Consider the following 21,345-nt stretch of genomic DNA (forward strand, 5'->3'; position numbering starts at 1 on the left):
CATTGTTTCCCCTTGTCTAGTATTCAAAACCATGGGAAATTTTTTTAAATTCCCAATGGGTTTTAAAGCCTCTGCCTTGTTCCATGTCCCTTTTACATTTATCACCATTATTCCACCAAGTGCAGTGAAAATGGCGCATCTCTGTTCTTTGTTCTTCACAGGTGTGCAGTAATGAAGCCACCTGCATCTGTGATTTCACCTGGGCAGGGACAGACTGCAGTATCCGGGATCCAGTTAGGAGCCTGCACCCCCCGAAGGACGAAGGACCCAAGGGTTTGTGTGATTTCGGTTTCAGTTCCTTGCACACTGAATTCACTGGTACTCTTCCAGTGGCGCCAATATAACAACTTCATAGATTTGACAGGAGACACATAAGAATATCTCTTTTTGCCGTTAAAATGTATGATTCATATCACTACAGAATTAAGGGTTCTTGTAATATAACATTGAAAAAAAATGTTTGTTACCCGTTAGCCTAGAGCTGAGCTTGGGAAGAAGTAAATATACCAATTTCCTTTCTTTCCTTTAAACCTCATTCTTCTTCCATAATCACAAATGTTGATCATTTTATAGTTTGTCTAAGCTATGCCAGTGTTTTTAATAGATAAACTCTTTTTCATTGACATGAGACTCTGGTCATTCCTCACTTCTTGAGTCCTTCCAGAAGGAAGTTGTAGTCTTCCATGCTCTGTTTAAGCACACTTTTGATTAGGAAGAAATTGGAATACTTCACAGACCTCTAATACTTCAAAGGGAAAACGTGAAAGATCTGGAACTTTGTTTTAACCAGCCATTAAAAGGAGTTTAGAGTTAGAAGGAGTCTCAGTGGCCATCTAGAACCACCCTCATTTTTTTTTTTTACATCTTTATTGGGGTATAATTGCTTTACAATGGTGTGTTAGTTTCTGCTTTATAACAAAGTGAATCAGCTATACATATACATATATCCCCATATATCCTCCCTCTTGCGTCTCCCTCCCACCCTCCCTATCCCACCCCTCTAGGTGGTCACAAAGCACCGAGCTGATCTCCCTGTGCTATGCGGCTGCTTCCCACTAGCTATCTATTTTACATTTGGTAGTATATATATGTCCATGCCACTCTCTCACTTTGTCCCATCTTACCCTTCCTCCTCCCCGTGTCCTCAAGTCCATTCTCTACGTCTACGTCTTTATTCCTGTCCTGCCCCTAGGTTCTTCAGAACCTTTTTTTTTTTAGATTCCATATATATGTGTTAGCATATGGCATTTGTTTTTCTCTTTCTGGCTTACTTCACTCTGTATGACAGTCTCTAGGTCCATCCACCTCACTACAAATAACTCAGTTTTGTTTCTTTTTATGGCTGAGTAATATTCCATTGTATATATATGTGCCACATCTTCTTTATCCATTCATCTGTCGATGGACACTTAGGTTGCTTCCATGTCCTGGCTATTGTAAATAGTGCTGCAGTGAACATTGGGGTGCATGTGTCTTTTTGAATTATGGCTTTCTCAGGGTATATGCCCAGTAGTGGGATTGCTGGGTCGTATGGTAGTTCTATTTTTAGTTTTTTAAGGAACCTCCATACTGTTCTCCATAGTGGCTGTATCAATTTACGTTCCCACCAACAGTGCAAGAGGTTTCCCTTTTCTCCACACCCTCTCCAGCATTTATCGTTTGTAGATTTTTTGGTGATGGCCATTCTGACTGGAACCACCCACATTTTGTAGATGGGAACTCTCAGCCCCTGAGGTCAGGTGACATACTATGGTTACTCAGGTAACCAGAGGCAGGGCTGGGACCAGGACCCAAGTGCCCAAACTCAGGCCTATTCTCTTTTTTTACATCGTGTTATAATGTAACCTGTGTCATCATAAATATGATAGTCACTTTCATATTTCAGATTTCATATTTCAGATAGTGAAGTATAGTCACTTTCTCACCATTCTTCCCATTCCCAACCCATTTTATGATTTTCAAAGATCTAGAGAAGTCATCAGTTACAGTAGGCTTACTATAGCCTTGTACCTGAGAAACCAAAAAATTACTAGAACGAATGTTGTACACCAATGGGCATTGTATATCAGGTTCTTCGTTTTCATGGTACTGCTAACAGTAGTTTATAAATAACTATCATGCTTTTTTTTCCTGCAGGTAGGAAAAATACACATAGAAATAGTGTCATTTTGATCTGCTTAGTTTTGGATGAAAGTGCCTTTAACCTCTCTGAGCTTCAGTATTGCCCATATAGGAAACTATGACTTCGAAAGCGTATGAAGTTCCATAGTCCTCAATTCCTGAAGAGATTTAGGCTGATTTGGGTGCATGTGTAATGTTCAGTAGGAGTGGGTGTGTTAAAACACTTCTCATGAGTTTGCTTAATATGCCGTGATATTAAGATTCTCTAAGAATCACAAGCACACCCTCACAGTCTATTTCTGTTCTCCTTCTATTTCTAAAAAGGAACCAATTCCACTTTTACATTTAGTCTTTCGTTACTTTAAAATTAGTACAAAAAATTCTTGGATCCACCTTCAGAACTTAGATTTAGAGATTTAGGCTCTGACAAGAAGGAGAGATTCATTCTTTCCAAATTTTCTCGCCATAGCATGTCTGTGATTCTCTTAAAGATCTAGATGCTGTTTCCTCAAGTGATGTATAAGGATGCCTGAACAGATGAGCAGAGCTAAAGTGACTTCGACTTTGTCCTTTTTCATTATGTAGGATAGGGGATAATTAATTGTCTGGTTCTCTCTATCCTCCGTTCCTTCACTCACCTGTGCCTAGAAAACTTACTTGGAAGCATAAAGTAAACGACTACATTCTAGAGGAGAGAATATCCATAGCTGCCTTTTGTTTTGTTTTGCTGTCTTCCCATTTCATGTGGTGCTAGTTTTCATTATCTTCTAAAGATAACCTTTTTGATCATTCAAGTTTATTGTAGGAAATTTTGAAAATACAGAAAAGATTAAAAAGATGATAAAAATCATTCTTAATCTGGCAACTCAGAGGTAATCAATGTTAGCATTCTGGTAAGTTTCTTTCCTATTGCGTATTTTCTTTTTTTTTTTTTAATTCTTAATGAAGACAGTGGAATCATTTGAGTAAACCTACCAATTGGCTCTAAAATTTCTAAAATCCTCATGAATCTCTAATAATCTTGATTCATTTGAAAAAAAGCCATTAATTGATATAAACAAAGAGCAGTTATTATTGTAAATTATCAGGTTTCCAGAAAAGTCAAGCAATTTTAGAACAACGAAATAATGGCTCTATCCATAACGGTCGTTTATATCTTTTCAGCCTCTATAGGAAACTCCAGTAATACACTAGGAAAATGGGAAACAACAGAAATAAAAATTTAAACACTTGGCTGTAGATTTTTGATATTCTGGTTAAAAGAAGATGGTAAAAGAGAAACTAGGTACTTTACTTTTTTTTTTAATCCAGATAGCAAATATTTATTGATTCTCTACTATTTAAAAGTCAGCACATCCTTGCACATAGTAGGCACTCAATAAATATCACATCCCTTGTCTTTGGGAATATATAAAGGAAGTGAAATGGTGCATGTAGTGCTGATTTTCCATTTTTCAGAATCCATTTGTTGTATTGCCTTGCTGAAGAGTAACAAGTAATGAACTCAAGGTATTGAAACAATCAGTACTTCCTTGACTGTAGGTTCAGCAGCTGTATGAGGTGCCAAAGTTTTTCTCTATAACTTTGTGCTCTACATTCCTTCTCATGATTGAATTGGTCTGGTGTTGGATCAAGACCAAATTAGTAAAAAATAAAGGTGAATTCTGTGACTCTGTTTCCATTGATTTGAGGAAGTCAGAAATGAACCAATGTGTTTTGGGTATTCCTTTCATTTTAACTATACATTCCTGGAAGAATAAAAATTCAACTTCTCCTTCTAGGTAGGGATGAAAAACACACATGAAAGTATTGCCATTGAAGTCACTCTGTACTCGCTAAAGTTGTCCACTGTTAACCCACTGTTTAAAGCATACTAGACTATTTGCTCCAACTCTCAGATCAAAATTACTATAAGACAAGAAATAGGATCTCAATGCAAAAACCATGTGGGCGAGGACTTTTTAAAAAAGATTTTCTATCACATATTACTTCATTCATGTTTTCTACATTGTCATTCATTTTACATTTGAAGACTTTTCTGGGTCCCTCTTCTCCCAACCTGTTTCCACTGAACTCCCTGAAAGAAATTATTTTGGTTTGTTCTACAAGGGTAAAATATGTTTGAACTCTGTTTAGAAGACCTAGAATTTCCACCTGCTGTAAGGAGAACCACGTCAAGTACCAGTAATTTTTGTAACATGTAGGCATCGTTGCGCAGTGCTTATTATGAAATACAATGGAACTTTTCTCACTGGTTGGTTTGCAGCACCATTGTAGGAGGAAAGAGAAGAAACTGGAACATATCAAATGTTTTCATTGATATATATAAGGGCAAAGAACGGTCCTGGGAAGCTTTGGTCAGACCCTTTCATCATGACAGTGGTCATCGGATCAGAGATGGAAGGGCCTTAGTGGCAATTCAGTTCAGACCCATTGTTGTAAAAATGAGAAAACTAAATTAGCAAGGTTAACAGCCAGTTAGGTGCAGAGCCAACAATAAAACGTAGATCACCTGATCTTCAGTCCAATGTTTTCTTTCTGTTATTTCACACAGCCTGAGTTAAAGCTGGGTGTTAAGTTATGCTGCTAGTTTTCATAGCAGTACTAAGTAGAAAGGGTGAAAAAAATAAAACAGCTAATGATTAAGCTTATTAGCTGATCCATTGCTTGTCAAAGGAAGCATTATGTTATTAACATTTAGCAGTGTGTTTTCCTCTTTCTGTTTTTTACTGGATTATTATTATTATTTTTAATCTTCGTCCCTGCTATCATACGTGATAAGAGGTAGAATCTTTGAGACGTATATACTATCAAGATACGAACTATGAAATTTTTCCTTTTCTTAGGAATTTCTATTTTATACGTAGAATTCTTCCACAGACTAGTCATGCTTCAGACACTTTGAAATTGTGTTTTTGAAACTGAGCGATTGGCTTTTTTCTTTTCTTGCTTTTAGAGACTTTCTGAAACAAAAAGCTGCATTATATCATCTATGTGATTCCACTGAACCAAAAGGGGCTATAATCCTGCATCCTTTAATACTTCAAAGGCAGGAGGCATCAAAGCCATCATTTGTACTCTATGCACCAAAGTTCCTTCTGCAGAGATTTATTATCTTGTTAAAATTTAAGATTAGAAATAAATACTATACTTAATCTTTAACCAAACTGTGTTGTTTGCTCCCTTACTCTTACACCATATTTCCTGGAACCCCCAAAAAAAGGCATTTGGTAGATAACAAATGAATGAGTGAATGAACAAATACCGTCACATAATAAATAAATTCTTACAGAAGTGAAACTAGATCATAGGCCCCTAAAGATCCAAGGACTTTTTTTTCAATGAGAAGATAAACTCTTTGTAGCTGTGAAGAGCAGCTGAGACCTTGGTTTCTGAATATTTTCCCCTGTACAAATCCACCCACCTGTGAGCCACTCAGTGAATTCATTCCAGTTTGAAAACACGTTGAGTCGCTACCTACTGAGATAACCCTGTCAAGTATCTTGATAAGAATGAAATGGATTTTACATATATTTTTAGTGTACCACCATTAAAAGTAGTGGGAGGGAGGGAGAGCAAAGACAGGAGAGGATACCTTTGAAAAAGCTATTTTTCCACTTACTTTTATGTTGCTTTGGTGTTGACTACTCGTCAGTTAAGAATTGGAGATAATTGTTCTTGCTCAGGGGAGATTAAAGACTATATCTGTTTATCTTGAATACATAGTTGAAGCATCTGTAGAAGTCTTATTCCTCTGGTTGTTTCTAACACCTGCATGATTGATTGCCTAATTCTCTCGGTTCTGCAGTGAGAAATTACATCCATAGCAAATACAAAAAGCCTTTTAAAATAGCTATTTTTAGTCATCATTCATACAGTTACTATAAAGATAACAAATATTCATTTATCATTATGTTTTACAGAGATGTGTGTGTGTTTCCTGTAATTTAGCACATAGAACTTATATAAGAATTAACGAGGTAACAGTACTCTCACGTACTTCGGGTCTGAGGGCCAATGCCTAAAACTTAAGCAAAAAAAGAAAAAAAAATGATAACATGATGTATCCTGGTTAATTTAGTATTCTGAAAGCAATGATTTTTTAAGGACTCAAAAAAAGAAAAAATAAGGCACTCGATCTAGAATACCCTTCTTCCCAATATTTACCTCCACGATTTGGAAATCTGAGCCATCAGTTAGGTTATTTTGAATTATAATGTACTGTCATATTTGGAAAACATTGCCACCACCTTATATGTTGGTCTTCTTTCTTTTCCCCTCAATGCTCTCCATAGACTCTCTCTGTTTTCTGTTGTGTCCCCCATCTTTTCCGTTATTTTAAGAACAACTCAGGTTGTGCTTAGTTAATGATAAAGCTAGAATCTCTCACTCAGATTATTTGCTCTGTGATAAAATGAAGCAATTGCCCAGTTGCTCACCAAGGTCCCCTCTCTTCTTTGGGAGAATATTTAGCTCAAAATGTTAACAAGCCCAATATTAAGCCTTAAAAAATTGTGACTTCGAGTCATAGTTCTTTGTTTCCCATAACACACAATCTGTGTGAATGCAGCCTTGTGGAAGCTAATTTCCGTCTTCATCGGTAAAGTGATTGAAGCCAGTACTTTTGATTCACATAGAAATGTGAGTTAAAGTGCATTTTTGTCCACAGGTTTGCATGTATAGTCACAGCCGCACAGACACGTTCAACCCTGAATAACCTGCCTCCCTCCTTCAATGCTAAACTTCATCTTGCCCATGCAGAGAACGCTGGGGACCTGTGCTCATTCCAGGCCCGTTTTGCAACCTGCCAAAGCTATTCACAGAAGTCGTGATGTGCGGGGATGGAGTGTCTCCACTCAGCCATCCGCTACTGCATGGTTTGAAGCAATTAAGACAGTTGCCCGGAGACCCTAACTTTCTCTCAGCGCATAGTTTATACACTGGAGACTATAAACAAAAGCTAAATGTCCCAATACAATGTGTGTCCCAAACATTGCAGGTTATTTGAGATACACTTTTCCAGATAAAGTAACTTTCCAGGTAAAAATGTGGTTCATTTGAAATATATTCTGTTTTAAATTTGTAAGGATTTTCACAAAACTGGAATAAGATCTGAATTTTAAAGAAGATATAGCTTCTTAGGCATATTTCATGGTTTGAGAAGTTTATAAAAAGCATAGTAATGGTTTATTACTTTCATAACCAAAATACAGATTTTAATTTTTAATTTTATCTCACTCCGTGTAGGACCTATAACTCAAATTGGATTATTTCCATATTTAAAGTATTTATAAAAGATTATGTTTTTAAGTAGCATTTGTGGAATTTGAACATAAATTCAAAATCATCCTCAAATATTTGCAATGTGTATGTAGATCTTAACTTCACATCTTAAAGCAAAGATCTCAATCTTTAACTGACTTTCAGAGCATTTCCTGAACGGATTATGTGTATGTTAGTGAAATCAGTGTGTAATTAATTTCCTTTGTTAAAAAAATTTCCGTTTTCCCTCCACACAGTGAGCATGGCCACAAGCAGGCTAATAGGTGCCGTGGCCGGCACCATTCTGGCTCTGGGGGTGATTTTTGGAGGCACAGGGTGGGGAATAGAGTAAGCATCTTTCTGCGTTTCAGAGTGTTTCTGTTTGGTTCCTGGCGTGTGAGCTGACCCTTGGCATCTGACTCCCCCATGTGTTGTCTCATTGTTGTGTTCCCCGTGGTAGTGCCCCTTGTGGTGTGATTTGGATGTGTTTGTGTCCTGTGGTTTTCTCGTGCAGTGGAGAACCTTCTCCTGTCTGGAACAATGTGGGGCATAAAATAATATTGGGGTGCTTATGATGTCTTCACAACTAAGGCAATGGTCCAAAAGCTTCCATTGCTCCTCCATTTGTAAAAGTAATTTTAAGATACAGACTTTTTTGGACAAACTAATTGACAAAAATGCTTTTATATGAGAGTTTGTTAAGTTTAATCTTCACCAAATAGATCCACGTATACAGCTAGGAATTATCAACAGTTGTAGCTCCTTTTAAAGATAATCCAAATGTAGCCACTAATATTTCCTCCATTTATTTAGAGTGATACAGGAGGCTTCAGCTTAATTTTTTTTTAAAAAAAAAGGTATTCAAGATACTGCCTTTATTTTCTTCTTATAGAATAGGTTAATCATTCAAATCAGAAGTTTACATAAATATTTGGAAACAAGGAGCCTTAAGAAAGGGAAGATATTTAGTGCAAACCTTAAGTGAACAGTTGCAAATTATCTGGTGCGTTTGTCTTAAAAATAACCAGTGTATAAATAAATATATTGTGTGCCACTTGCCCTACACAGAAATACAGCTCTTCTCATTGGTGCTTTAATTTAGGTTGCTCTGTACTTGATCCACATCCTCACAACAGCTGTCATTTCTCCATGGGATATTGCTTTTATGAGATTGCCAATCTGTAGACTAAAAGATTATCCTAATATTTTCCCCGTCTAATTACAGAGAGAGCATTTACAAATAACAGAAATACCTGACACATGCTGTCTTTTCTATTCAGTGTAGTGGTGGTAACCCTCCCCAGTGGCCCAGGAATGATTTCCTAGTATCTTAAGGAAACACCAGATAAACTCTATTCAACCTCCCCAAACCACGGGCTTGTTGCTAACATCACACACGTTCCTCCTTAGTCCCATTAGTTGCTGCACACAGTACAGTACGGGCCTGGGAGACCTCAGCACCGAAATAGCATTAAGAGAGGAGGGAGTCCAGAGGTCTCACTTTGTGTTGAAGATTACCTAAGCTTTCTCTCCCCTTGACTGAAGGGCTTTGACTAGACTGGGATCTTCTAACTCATATCCCATCTGTATGGACTGTGAAGCTAATTAACCCAAGGGAAGCTAAAATACTGGAAAAGATATTTTATTTCTCTTTACTTGTTAGAAAATAAATATTTTATTTCTCCTTACTTACTTGTATATGACAGAGGTAAAATATTTAGAGAAAACAAGAACTTTGTCCTGTAAAATTTCACTTTGGGTCTGTCAACTGGATTATATACAGAAGCAACATTCCTTTTCCAGGAGAAATTCTATATACATTTATGTGAAATTCCTCCTTGAAGAAAGGTAGTTTTCTAAAAAATCATCCCAATTCCATTTTTTATATTATTTTATAGTATATAAATTCCATTTTATATCATTTTATACTATTTATTGGCCATAACTGAAATGTACTAACAGAAGGGATGAATTTTAATAAATTTCCCTTGGAAAAATTTAGAGCTGGGCAAAATCCAAGGCCTTTGCTGTAAGGCATAGTCTTTGTTACCAACCTCTGTTTCATCTACCCTTCCACTGTTGTTAGTTTGTGGCTTTTTCTGGTTGTGACAGGTAAGTCCGTATAAGCATATATATTTTTCTTTAAAATAGATTTATTTATTTAACTTGGTTTCTTCACTCTTTTTGTCTACTAGTTTACTGTTTTTTTTCCTTCAAATTCTAAATTTTGCCATAATTGCTAAAAACAGAAATATAGCTTTTTAAAAACAAAATCCACATAGTATGATATAGATGGTTTTAACACTTTTTAGTTCAACTGATAGTATTAATGTTCATTTAGTCACTGAGGATTCCACAGAGCTTTTTTTTTGGTTTTGTTTGGGATTTTTGCCTTTACTTCTACTCCTTAGTTTATAATTGTAAATCAGGAATCATTTCTCATGGATTATGTATTGATTCTAATCCCAACCTATGCTTTCTGGGCTGGTAAAGTACAAATCATTTCTAAAGCATACAGAATGTAGATGGCAATACAAATTTTTTGAAAGTTTGTTTCAAAATTTGATTCCTTATTAAAATGTGGGAGTTTGGGATTGACATATACACACTGCTATATTTAAAATAGATAACCAACAAGGACCTACTGTATAGCCCAAGGATGTCTGCTTAATATTCTGTAACAACCTAACTAGGAAAAGAATTTGAAAAAGAATAGATACATGTGTATGTATAACTGAATCACTTTGCTGTACACCTGAAACTAACACAACATTGTTAATCAACCATACTCCATATAAAATAAAAATTAAAAAAAAAGAACAAAAGCAGAAAAAAATGTGGGGAGGAAATACAGCTAAATGGGATAATGTTTAGCAATCTTAAAGATAGTAAATTGTTTTGGCTTTGCAGGCCGCAGGTGTACCTGTGTGTACCTCTGCTGTCTCTGCATGAAAGCAGCCATAAACAGTATGTAAACCAATGAACGTGGCTGTGTTCCAATAAAATTTCTTTGCCAAAAAAATCATCGGGGGCATATTTGGCCTGTGGTCTGTAGTTCGCTGACCCTCAATTTGTAGCATAAGCTTGAGAGTCAGACAAATTTGTGTTCAGATTTTGCCTCTGTCACTTATTAACTTCTAGAAGCCTCTGTTTCTTCATCTATTAAGCAGGGATAATCATAGTTCCTATCTCGTAAGGTTTTTGTGAGGATCAAATGAAATAATATTTGTCAAGAGCTTAGAACTGCACCTGGCATGTAGTAAGTGCTCAATATACAGTAGGCAATCTGCTTTTCCTGCACTCATTATTATTTATTATTTTCAGTGTGTCTCTACAGGTCACTGAGATTTATGTTCTGTAGAACCTCAGTGGTTAGCCTGTGAAGACCACATCCCCCAGCCTCCCATTGTCCCCCAGACTCACTCATCCTCCACCTCCCCACTCATGCCCACAGCACTGGGGCGTCTCCGAATAAAAACATACAATGCACACAATTTTGGTGCTGCTAAAAGTGGCATCCATTTATGTACACAGTTGAGGGCACTGATGTGAGCAGAAAAGAGAATTTTTTACACAGAAATGAATGTATACACAAACTCAGGATCTTAGGGGAACTATGAAAATTGGCCTCGTGACTTCTGAAACAGAGATGTATAGTTAGGACTGGAAGTGGCTTGCCGTTAGGAGCACTGGACCTGCATATTAGCATCCTGGAGGTTGGGATACTTAGAATAATTCGTTTGCTGAAGTTAGCGCTTCTTACATTTAAAAACAGTGAGCTAAAGTATTTTCCATGTGGGTGGAGAGGATTTACTGTATGTTTCAACTCTGAAACAACTGATAGAAGCTCCACCTTGCATTTTCTTTCTTGCTGCCTTTCCGACTCTCTCTCTCTCTCTCTCTCTCTCTCTCTCTCTCTCTCTCTCTCTCTTTTTTAACTATCCCTAAGCCTCAGATTTCTCTTAGCAATACCTGGAAAATTGAAGATAGATTCAATTTTCAAAAGAACCTAAGGAATCTTTTTCCCATTTCTACAGAATTACCCAAATGAATTTTATGCTTCCTTTATATCTTGTCTTTGGAACCCCATGTTGCCGTGTAAACACTGTATAGGTCTGTACAGTGAAGCTCTTTGAGAGCTTCAACGTTTCTATTTACTTGATACTCTCCTTCCAACTTCTAAATTTTAACTGTCTCCAACGGGGGATAAAAAATTTAGCATTCAGACAACTTTATGTGCTGCTTGAAAGAGAATTTCAGTGGAATAGTTTTCCTTCTTTTCACGCCCTCATTTGCCAGTCAGATTGAATGAATTCTAACGCAGTCGTGTTCTTTATTCGCCCTTTTACTTGTTTGATTCGTGATACTGGGAAAGGGGAGGAGAAGAAAGATGGGCAACGGCAGCTATTGGGCATCCATAATTTGCTTCAAATTCTGAAAAAGGTGAATGGAATGAATTATTCTGTCAGGGGTGCAGAAACTTTAGATTTCCAGGTAGATGAATCCAAGCAGTAGCTGTCTATAAATAAAGGCGATTTAAGTGTTTAGCGATCTTTTATGCAGGGGACTTACTTCCTGAAACTGCTTATCTGCCTGTCCCTGGTGGTAATGAAAGTGGTCGGCTCATATGACTTTCTTCCCATGATCCTTTGTCACAGGTCCTAGTGCCACCAATCTCATAATAGGCTCCATCGCTGGTGCCATCCTGGTAGCAGCTATTGTCCTTGGGGGCACAGGATGGGGATTTAAGTAAGCAATGCCGCATGTCTTCTTCTCAGTGGCTCTGGCACTTCTCTTTTCTGCTTACATAACTAAGTTTTGAGTTCCTGCTACCAGATTTCGAGTTTTAACAATAAAACTGCTAAAAATAAATATTTTTGTTCAGAAATGGGTCAGAAAAGAAGAAACATGGAACCTCAAATATCATCTTCAGGCAAGTGGGAAAACATGAAATGTAGAAGGCATTCACGTGCACTGCTTAAAGGAGAAGTTCTTTGATAAAATAACTTTTAAGAGCAAGCATCCTGAGAAACATTTATTTATATGCAGATAATCGAGGAAACTATGTCATTGGAAATAAGTGGATATAAGTTCCTTGTATCTGTTTAAAACTGGTGTATATGCCATTGACATTTTGAAATTTTCACAACCTAAGTAACCATTTGGTTCTTATTTTTCACATGTAACATGTATAGCTTTGTGATTCGAACAGCTTCATTAATTTTATAAAAACAGATTTTAAAAAATAGTTTTATTAATTCCCTAACCTACTGAATTGGTTTCTCATTGGAATGTGAAGTCTGTGGCTTTGTGACACTATTTTCTAATGAACTGTTAATATTGACATGACTGGTAGGCCTTTGTGTTTTCATATGACCTTTCAGTTTGGATTGTACATTGATCACTGAAGTAAGTTTGTTTAAATAGACACACCAGATAATAACAAACAAACCTTAATTGTGGTCCAAGTTTTTGGACCTAATTTATCCAGTTTGGATGTTTCCATACCTTGGATTCATTAGATAATTGCCTTTTATACCTTTTCGTGCTGTGATGACTTGATTATTGTGGTTTGTAGATAAGACCTCCTGTGCCAAACACTCCCTGTGGTCAATTCAGTTTCAATTAGATCTAGGGAAACAAATTTAAACAGGAAATAAGACCCAAATTCAAAACCCACTTTGCCTCCATCTGGTTATTTAACAGAGGAAGTTTTTGACCTAAATTGAAAGTTTCCATTGAAATTGAAAGTTTCTGACCTTGAATTATCTGAATAATTGCCTTAATTATGAACTTTATTCTATTTTATGTTTGGAATTCTGAATTCAATATATTTAAACCAGGTAAAATGTTATTATTAGAAACTGATTATGAAAGAAAAACAAACCAATAGATGATTTAAATAAATTCAACATTTTCTGCTAATTTTGTTATTATATTAATATTTAATGCATAAGCCTACAAGGTTTTGAGTGGCTTCAAGTTGGAAAGGTGTTATCAGATGGGACGTCTTTTCTACAGAGATATTTATAAACTTGGACTTGTTTGGCGAAACAGTAATTTTGGCATCAAAATACTTTGAAAAACACACACAAAGTAAGCAAGTCCTGTTTAAATTTCTTGTATGGTATCTTGTATGGTATTACCAAAATATTGCCCAGATGGTGAGTCTCTCACATGGTACCTAACAAAAGAATATATGTTTGTTTGGGCTGACCTAATTCCAGCAAAAACTTTTCAGTGTCTCATTACTGTAAAAATGTCATTGTACGTTGCAGTAGTTCCAGGATCTGTTATCATTCTAGAATGCTCCTTTGAACTTTTTCATAAATATGCCTCAAGAAAAATAAATTGGGCTCATGCCCAGGCTTATGCCTCCTTAGTGTTAGGCAACCTCAGTTTCAAAGGCCTGGAGAAGAGTCTCCTGGGCATCTTTGCCATCCAGCCACCTGCAGTGACAGATGTATCACTTCAGCATTTGGAGATAAGAGCACTGTTCTGTAGCAGGACCTCAAAACAGTGGCCTGGCCTAGCTCACAGCTTGAATTGCATGTTTCTTTGGGGAAAAACAAGAAAGCCTTTATCACTGTGTATATAAGTGGATTAGGCCCGTACAGTTTATTTACATCTGCGAGAGATGTCTAATCATCAGAACGCACACACACACAAAAAGAGGGGAGAAATGGATACTTAATGAGGTGAGAAAAACAGCCTTTCTGGGGATGCTGTGCAGACACGTGTACGGCTGGGCTGTGTCAATACCCCTTCCCATCCCTATGACCCTTATAGGAAGACATTGTAGCAGGCACACAGTAGTGCGAAGTAAATATTTGTATGCCCTGAAACAAAGAAAAAAATGAAGGCAGAATTCTTGAACATGTCGCTTTAGCCGTTTAAATTCGGAGAAGCTGCTACTCTTTGTGCTATTGGTTTGCTCCATGAGGAGCTTTATATTTTCAGAGTTTAGATCTTTAGATTTTAATAGTAACCATGTGGTTTGTATTAAACTTTAAATAACTGCTTATACCTTGCAATAAAAAGCTTTGGGTGCTGAATGATAAAGCTTAGGTTTTCCCACCATTTGGACAGTTTTGGAGATGATTAGTCTAGAGGTGATTTGGAAGTAAAATTATTTGCTAGTTGAACTGAAACTTCGAGTTTTTTCATTGAGTTCAGTGTAGATACAAAAGAGCCTTCTTTAGAATCAGAAGTTGAAAACAGTTTTTAAAAAGGATTGCTCTAAATAAATACCTTTATTGGAAATCCCTCCTGAAACGGGTTTTTATTACTAGACGGGAAATTGGCAAAGTAGCCTGAAGAATCTGAGGGTACATAAACTTTTAGATTAAAGGAAAATATATTAACTGCTCAGGGGAAGTACTGCTTTTTCCTAATGTCACATTTCTTTAGGTATAACACTGAGTAACATAGATGTGGAGGAAGTATCACACCAAACATAAACTGTTAGAGTATGCATGAGAAATACAGCTGTGCTCGGACTCCTGACACTGTCTGCCGTTCTTTATGGTTCTCTTTTTTAAACCATATTTCCCCTGAAATAGGTGGTAAAAGCATAAGCATATGTGAGTGTACATGCATGTGTGAATGTGTACATGTTTGTGTATGTAAAGTGATAATGAAGCTTTATCAAGATTGCTGTGGTCAAAAAAATAATATGAATTTAGATTACTTCTTTTTAACAGAATAGTAGAGTCTGAAAGTTTTGGTTAACGTAAGTAAGACTTGCATGAGCAAGGTTGTGAAACTCTTAAAAAGAAAAAAAATGCTTAATTTGGTAGGTTATTTTTTTTTTAATATTCTGATGTATTGGATAATGTGGTAGGCATACCTTAGTAACTTCAGTTAATTGCCTATTCCAAGTATGAAGATGGCTAAGGGATAATTCTGTCTATGAACTCACAGTCTTTGGGGGTGTCAGGATTTTTCTCTGAGAAATCCTGTGAAAACTGAACATAGGCCCTTGGCACACCAATTTGTCCAACTTTCCACCACATCTGCATCGATTTACACTCACCCCATGCTCTTTTTTTCTCTCCATCCCTACACGCACTAAATAAAGCTACGAAGGATTGCAAACCTCTGTCCTGGTTGACTCCTGGAGACTCATGGCCCCTATCCAGTGCTGAATAATAATGCTGCCCCACTAGGTCATTAGAGCTGTTGCTTTCCCTGGACTTTGGAAAAAAATCGAGAAAATGAAGGATCGTTTTAGTAGCATTTAGGATCATTCTCTAAAGCTTAGGAAAAGTGACAAATATATAAAAAGAAGATTGCATCTCTCCATCTAAAAATGAACAGAATTGCTGTTATTAACCCAGATATGGCTTTTTAGCTGAATTCCTTAAATTTGAAGACAGGAATTTTGATGTGAACAGTATGGTCATTTATATGCACATAAAGTATATCAACATCATAGGCAATGGTAGTAGAAAAGAGGAATTCTAGGTGATGGTAGGAAAAGAACGCGAAGGTAGTAGATGATGCCATAGTTTGTTGGCAATTCATATCACAAGATTTTAGGATGAATATTGAGTTCTTCCAACCATATTATAATCTCAGTCTGTGGAAGACTGTTGCCATGTCCCATTATTCCGCTGCTTGCTCTCTGCATGGGATTCGGTGGCAGGAGTGGCCGTCCTAGCCTGGCAGAGCTCCTCCTGACATTAAAAGTGTTAATTTAATAAGTCTGTGGAATTACATATGTGGTTTCCTCTCTATGAGAAGTTACTTGGGGTACAAGTCCTTACTGAGCCTGACTTGAACTCTAGGGGATTCTGTTTGGCTTATGTTCCTTGTCATTGGAAGTGCTAAAGAAAAGACTGTTTAGGTGCTTGCAATAAATGAAATTTAAAGGACCATATCTGGATTATCACAAGGAAAGTTAACTGAATTGTTTGAATGTCACATTGGATGAAATTTGAAAGGAACTTAATATTGCTAATTACATTTTCTCAAAAAAGCAAATGTCTTTTTTTTGCTTTTCATTTTTATAGAGTTAGGAAATGGGATCAATTTTAGGTAGTCTTTCCATGAGGAGGATAGCCAGATTGCCGCTTATCTGAATTACATGACCATATCCCAGTGCAAAATAAGGAGCCCTATTCCTCTAGTACCTGCGACTCCTGGGTTAGGCACTTTCTCACTCAGACCTCACAGGTGGTGGTGGTGTTGGGTTGGCCAGAAAGACCCACTTCAGCTCCCTGAATCAACCCCCTGGGGAAGGGAACTCAGTCTAAGGTGACCAAGGAGGCAGGGTTGGGCAAAGGGTTCTTGGTGGGCAGGTGATGACTCATCATGGAGAGAAAAGAAGGTCTTAGTGATGGATAGACATACCCTTAAAAGAAGACCTGAGACTTTGCAATTCCAAGATGGTTATTGTTACCTGAAGTGCTTTTTAAAAATTTTGTATAGATGTATATGTAGTATAATATATAGTAGACAAAAGTACAGGTTTTTCAAAAGTAGTGAAAATGGATGAAAACTGGGTCAATGCAGGGTTTATGGATTACACTAATATTTTATAATGATCCAGAAATACCTTGCAGGTTATGATGAAAAAGTGAGCTGCCTTCAGAATCTAGTGAGCAGAGGTATTCAGAGGAAACACTTGTGGGAGAAAAACAGCAAGCATCTACGCATGAGAGTAGTGCTTTCTCATTAAAATAGAACAAAAAGACTTGACAGGCAGTTCTCAACATACAGTAGCCCATAGTGGTTTTACAGTTTACCCCTGAGGAGCCCTTAAAGTCAGCCTGCTGCAGGAGTATCCCTCTCTGTCTTCATCACGGGGCTCCACTTTCTCCCTGCTGGGACATCAGTGGAGGAAACATGGTCCTGGAATTCCCCATTGGTTTCTAGAGTCCATTTTCCCATAGACAGGAGGGTGGCTTGGCCTCCTGGTCTGCCCTGGGAGTCCAGTCATACTGTAGAACATTTTTTTGTATAAAAAATGCAATCTAAGCTTCAAAAACTGACTTTTAAAAGGAGCACAAGCTTCTGGACACTAGAGGTTGCCTGTATGCCAGGCTGAAATGGAATTTTATATCTCCATTTAAAAATGAACCAGGGAATTCCTGGTTAGGACTCAGTGCTTTCGCTGCCGTGGGCCCGGGTTCGATCCTTGGTCAGGGAACTAAGATGCTGCAAGCTGCATGATGCAGCCAAAAAAAAAAAAAAGAACCACATTGTCATTATGACCGTAAACGTGGCTGTTCATCTGATGTTCCCTGAATTTGAATGAGGGCAGTATAGTCATTTACATGGGTTGCATGAGCACACTTGATCTTTCCTCCACATCCGTTTTTAATTGGGGAGACACTAGTTTAACATTTCTCATGAGTTCCAGCAATACATATCTAAATAGGTTGGGGCTCCTCGTCCGTCAGGGTCATTTCACAAGGTCAAGCAGTCCCTGTTTTTCCCCACCTGACTCGCAGGACGTGTGGCTCCTTATACATATACCTTCAAGGGCAGTGAACATAGGTAGAGACACAGGTCCTGTGCTCTGAAGTAAACTAGCTCAGTGACAGATACATCACGGGAGACTTCCTGTTTGTTCTCACCTCTCTTTCCTGGGCAGCTTCAGTAATGGCTGCTTTTAAGAATACTGACCCAAAAGAGGGTTGAAGGGGGTGGGGAATGGCGAAGAGAAAAAAGTAGCACTGTTGGAAATAGTGTTTGCCCTACACGTTAGCCAGTGATCCACATGCTTAAGCCATTAATGAAGATGCCATAATGAAAAGGTTAAAAAAGAGAAGGGAGATTTTCTTTAAAGATGTTTATTTTTGCTATTTCAAAAGAGAAGCATAAAAGTGGTCATCTCGGAAAAAAATAAGAACTTTGCAGGATGTCTTTCTACATATTTTGAGCTTTGGTATTGTTCTGATTTTGAATTACCTCTGGGCGAGGAGGAATATACTGTAATCCTTTTGGTACTTAGAGCTGTAAGGGTATCCAACTGTCCCCAAGTGAGTGGGCAGGGGGATGAGGGATCCTGGGGACTCGTTGGTCTCCAGTTTTGCATGATGCCGCGGTGGCAGCTGCGTTGCACCCGCTCAGTGTGCAGACTGAATGCATGAGCCCCCCTGCTTGATGCCCCACATAAAGCCAGACCACGGGGAGGTTGCAACTAACTTTCGTTGTTGCCTTGTAGTGTCTTGCTGGTTCTTTCTTTTCTCTTTTTAAACATAGGAACCTCTTTTTAGGAGACCGGACACCGTGAGCAAGGCATTTTAACTTGCTTACTTCAAACTAAGCTAAGCTGCTGCATTTGCTTAACTAACCCAGGCCTGTGTCCATTCTCCCTTGAGTGTACTGTCTTACTGTGCACTCAGGTTTTCAGCTTTCTAGGTAAGAAAAATGCTTGTTCCAGAGTAGGGTAAGAGCTCACACCACCAAGGCAGCAAGATAACTGAGAAGAGCAAAGGTGTTTTTTTTGTTTTTTGTTTTTTCCACTTTGACAAAAGCTGATCCACTGATATAGAACTCTCAAGTTCTGGAAGGAAGTAGCTATAAGACCTGCAGAATTTTTCTTAGTTTTGCTAATAGCCCCCTAAGTGGGAGAGCCTCCCCGGAATAATTTACATCTAGTTAAAATTAGCCATGTCATTTACTTCTGAAACAGACAAATTGGGCTGCCCTGGCTTTCTGTGATTTACAATGAACACCTTGAAGCTTCTTTTGGTATTCATAAATGAATATACACTGGCAGGGAGGTTCTACCAACAGCCAAAAGTGTGAGCTGTTCTGTGTTTCAATTTCAAGTTATTTGGGAAAATCTGCCTTGGGGCCAGTTGATTACTTTGCTCTGGAACTAGCATTGTTGTCATTATCATTACCCTTCTCTCGTCATGATCTGATTGATATTGTGGATTTTTCCCCTCTGCGTGCATCTTCTTTTGACGCACTCTGGAAGAAATGTCAAGAAGAGGAGGTTCGATCCTACTCAGCAAGGCCCCATCTGAATCAGCGGCACTGGATGAACGGCATCTCGCACTGTCGGATTCTGGGTATGACATACTTGCAGCATCGTTGCCGGAACTATTAAGTCTGTAAACAAAAACGCTGGGTGGTAATGACTACAGAACTAAAGTTGGGGTGACAGGGATGGGGTAAAAGAAAACTGTCCTTTTTGGAAATAATTTCAAAGAACCTCCTCCCACCACCTGTCAATAAAAGGGAGCAAAAGACAATGTTATAAAAAGAACGATTTCAGAATTTTTTTTTCCGATGAAAGGAAGAAGGAACAACAACAGAAATTAAGTGCAATAAAAGAACCATTAAAAAATAGCAAATGTTTTTTTTCTTTCCTCAGCCTGTTGGCACTTAATATCTTCTAAATGGTTTGGCATGATTTTTTTTTTCTTTTCCTACCAATGACACACTCCAGTGGCATGAAGATCAAAGGGTAAAATCTGCATGGCATATATACAACAAGCATCTAGCAAGCCAATCCACAGCAAAACCTGCAACTGAATTCCTAAGGTGAAGGTGACAGATGAGCCCACGGAAGCTGCCTGACCCCCAGCCCCCTAGTCTAGACCAGGCCACGAGGAGCTCCACACACCCCTGCTCTTGTTGGTTCACTTTCCCGTTGTCTTTTCTCCTGGACCGAGCATCCTTTGGAAATGGGAGCTGGAATTTGAACAATGAAGCTATTGTATAGTTCTTTTATAAATGTAAATATGGAAATAAGAGATTTTGACACATCGTTTTCACTTGTCTGTACTGAAATATTTCTCTTGTAAAGGTTCTCTGTAAATTTGAGTTTATTGTTTGCTCCCCATCTTTTTGGGTTCTTTTCTCTCTTTCTGTCTCTGTCCTTCTCTCTTGTAACATGTTGTACAGTGATTCTTTGGTTTGCTTAAAAAAAGACAGATGTGGCCACAGATTCAGGGATTTGGGGCACAAAACAGGTGCAATTAAAAAAATGAAATGCTTGAATGAGATGAAATGCTTGAAACCAAAAATAAACAAAGGGTGGGGGACACAAAGAACAAAATAACCCATATGAAAAGTATAAAAATTATGTAAGTGCAAATATATGTACTAAGTCTCTAAATTTTTTTGGATGTCATTATAAACATATGTATATAATGTAAGAAAGTAGACACCCTCTCAAATTAATCACAAAAGTGCTAAGCTCATGGTTATAGTGTTTGGTTCTGACAATTTGCTTTCCCTGTCTTTAGTGTGAAAGGAGGATACACTTAAAGCCTTAAATTAAAAAATAATTTTTACATGTTGAAAGCTTGAGGAAGAAGTTAAGCTTTCCATTTTATTCATATCTATTATCGTCAATATTTCATTCATGCTTTCAACTTCCTGCCTCAAAATATATACGGTAGATACCCTCTATAAAGCTGGTAATGGGGACAGAAACAACAATTACCTTCTCGTGAGCGTTGTTAAAATAGGCTTTACTTCTGTGTGTTGTATTTTCAACAAACCTTGTTTGGCCCACAGTGTATGGCCAGTCCGTGGAATGTTGCGCTGGATTACAACAGAATTCTACTATATACAAATTCACATCCTTCTTTCCCCTCCTGGCAGATTTGCAGATGTAATCTGGGTTCCCAGGTCCCTCTAAATTTAATTCACTGTCATTGAATTCTTCTTCCATTTATGGTCAAGATAGCTTTTGTTCAAGTGTTAAGTATATACGTTCATAAAGAAATTTGGTCCCAGCTTTGTTTTGAATGTAAAATCTTGTACATGGTCCTTTCAGTGAGCAGCCTTCTAGAGACGAGTTTTACTGAAGGCCCCCAAAGAGCCCACACTTCTTTAATGTCCTGTTTTTAGAAACAGGACATCCAATTGTACTAGTCACGTCTTCATGACAACCAAATTAGTTGCTAGATTGAGCTTTAAATTCCTCTTCAGCGAGATTCATGACACTAGTCTCACCACTCTTGCTTGGACTTTGCAAAGGATTAAGTCCGA

The 21,345-nt window shown here is 37.8% G+C and overlaps 1 protein-coding gene across 1 annotated transcript in view; it reads left to right on the forward strand.

Moving 5' to 3' along the window:
- The window catches only part of ADAM23 (ADAM metallopeptidase domain 23), a 162,644-nt gene extending 141,541 nt beyond the window's left edge, over positions 1-21,103 (forward strand). Inside the window, exons 24-26 of the mRNA XM_065880437.1 lie at positions 162-273; positions 12,042-12,132; positions 19,319-21,103. Coding sequence (XP_065736509.1) covers positions 162-273; positions 12,042-12,132; positions 19,319-19,367 — 252 coding nt within the window. The 3' untranslated portion in view covers positions 19,368-21,103. The remainder of the gene's footprint in view (positions 1-161; positions 274-12,041; positions 12,133-19,318) is intronic.
- Positions 21,104-21,345: the final 242 nt, after the last annotated feature.

The sequence above is a fragment of the Phocoena phocoena genome, chromosome 7, assembly GCF_963924675.1.
Source record: "Phocoena phocoena chromosome 7, mPhoPho1.1, whole genome shotgun sequence".
NCBI lineage: Eukaryota > Metazoa > Chordata > Mammalia > Artiodactyla > Phocoenidae > Phocoena > Phocoena phocoena.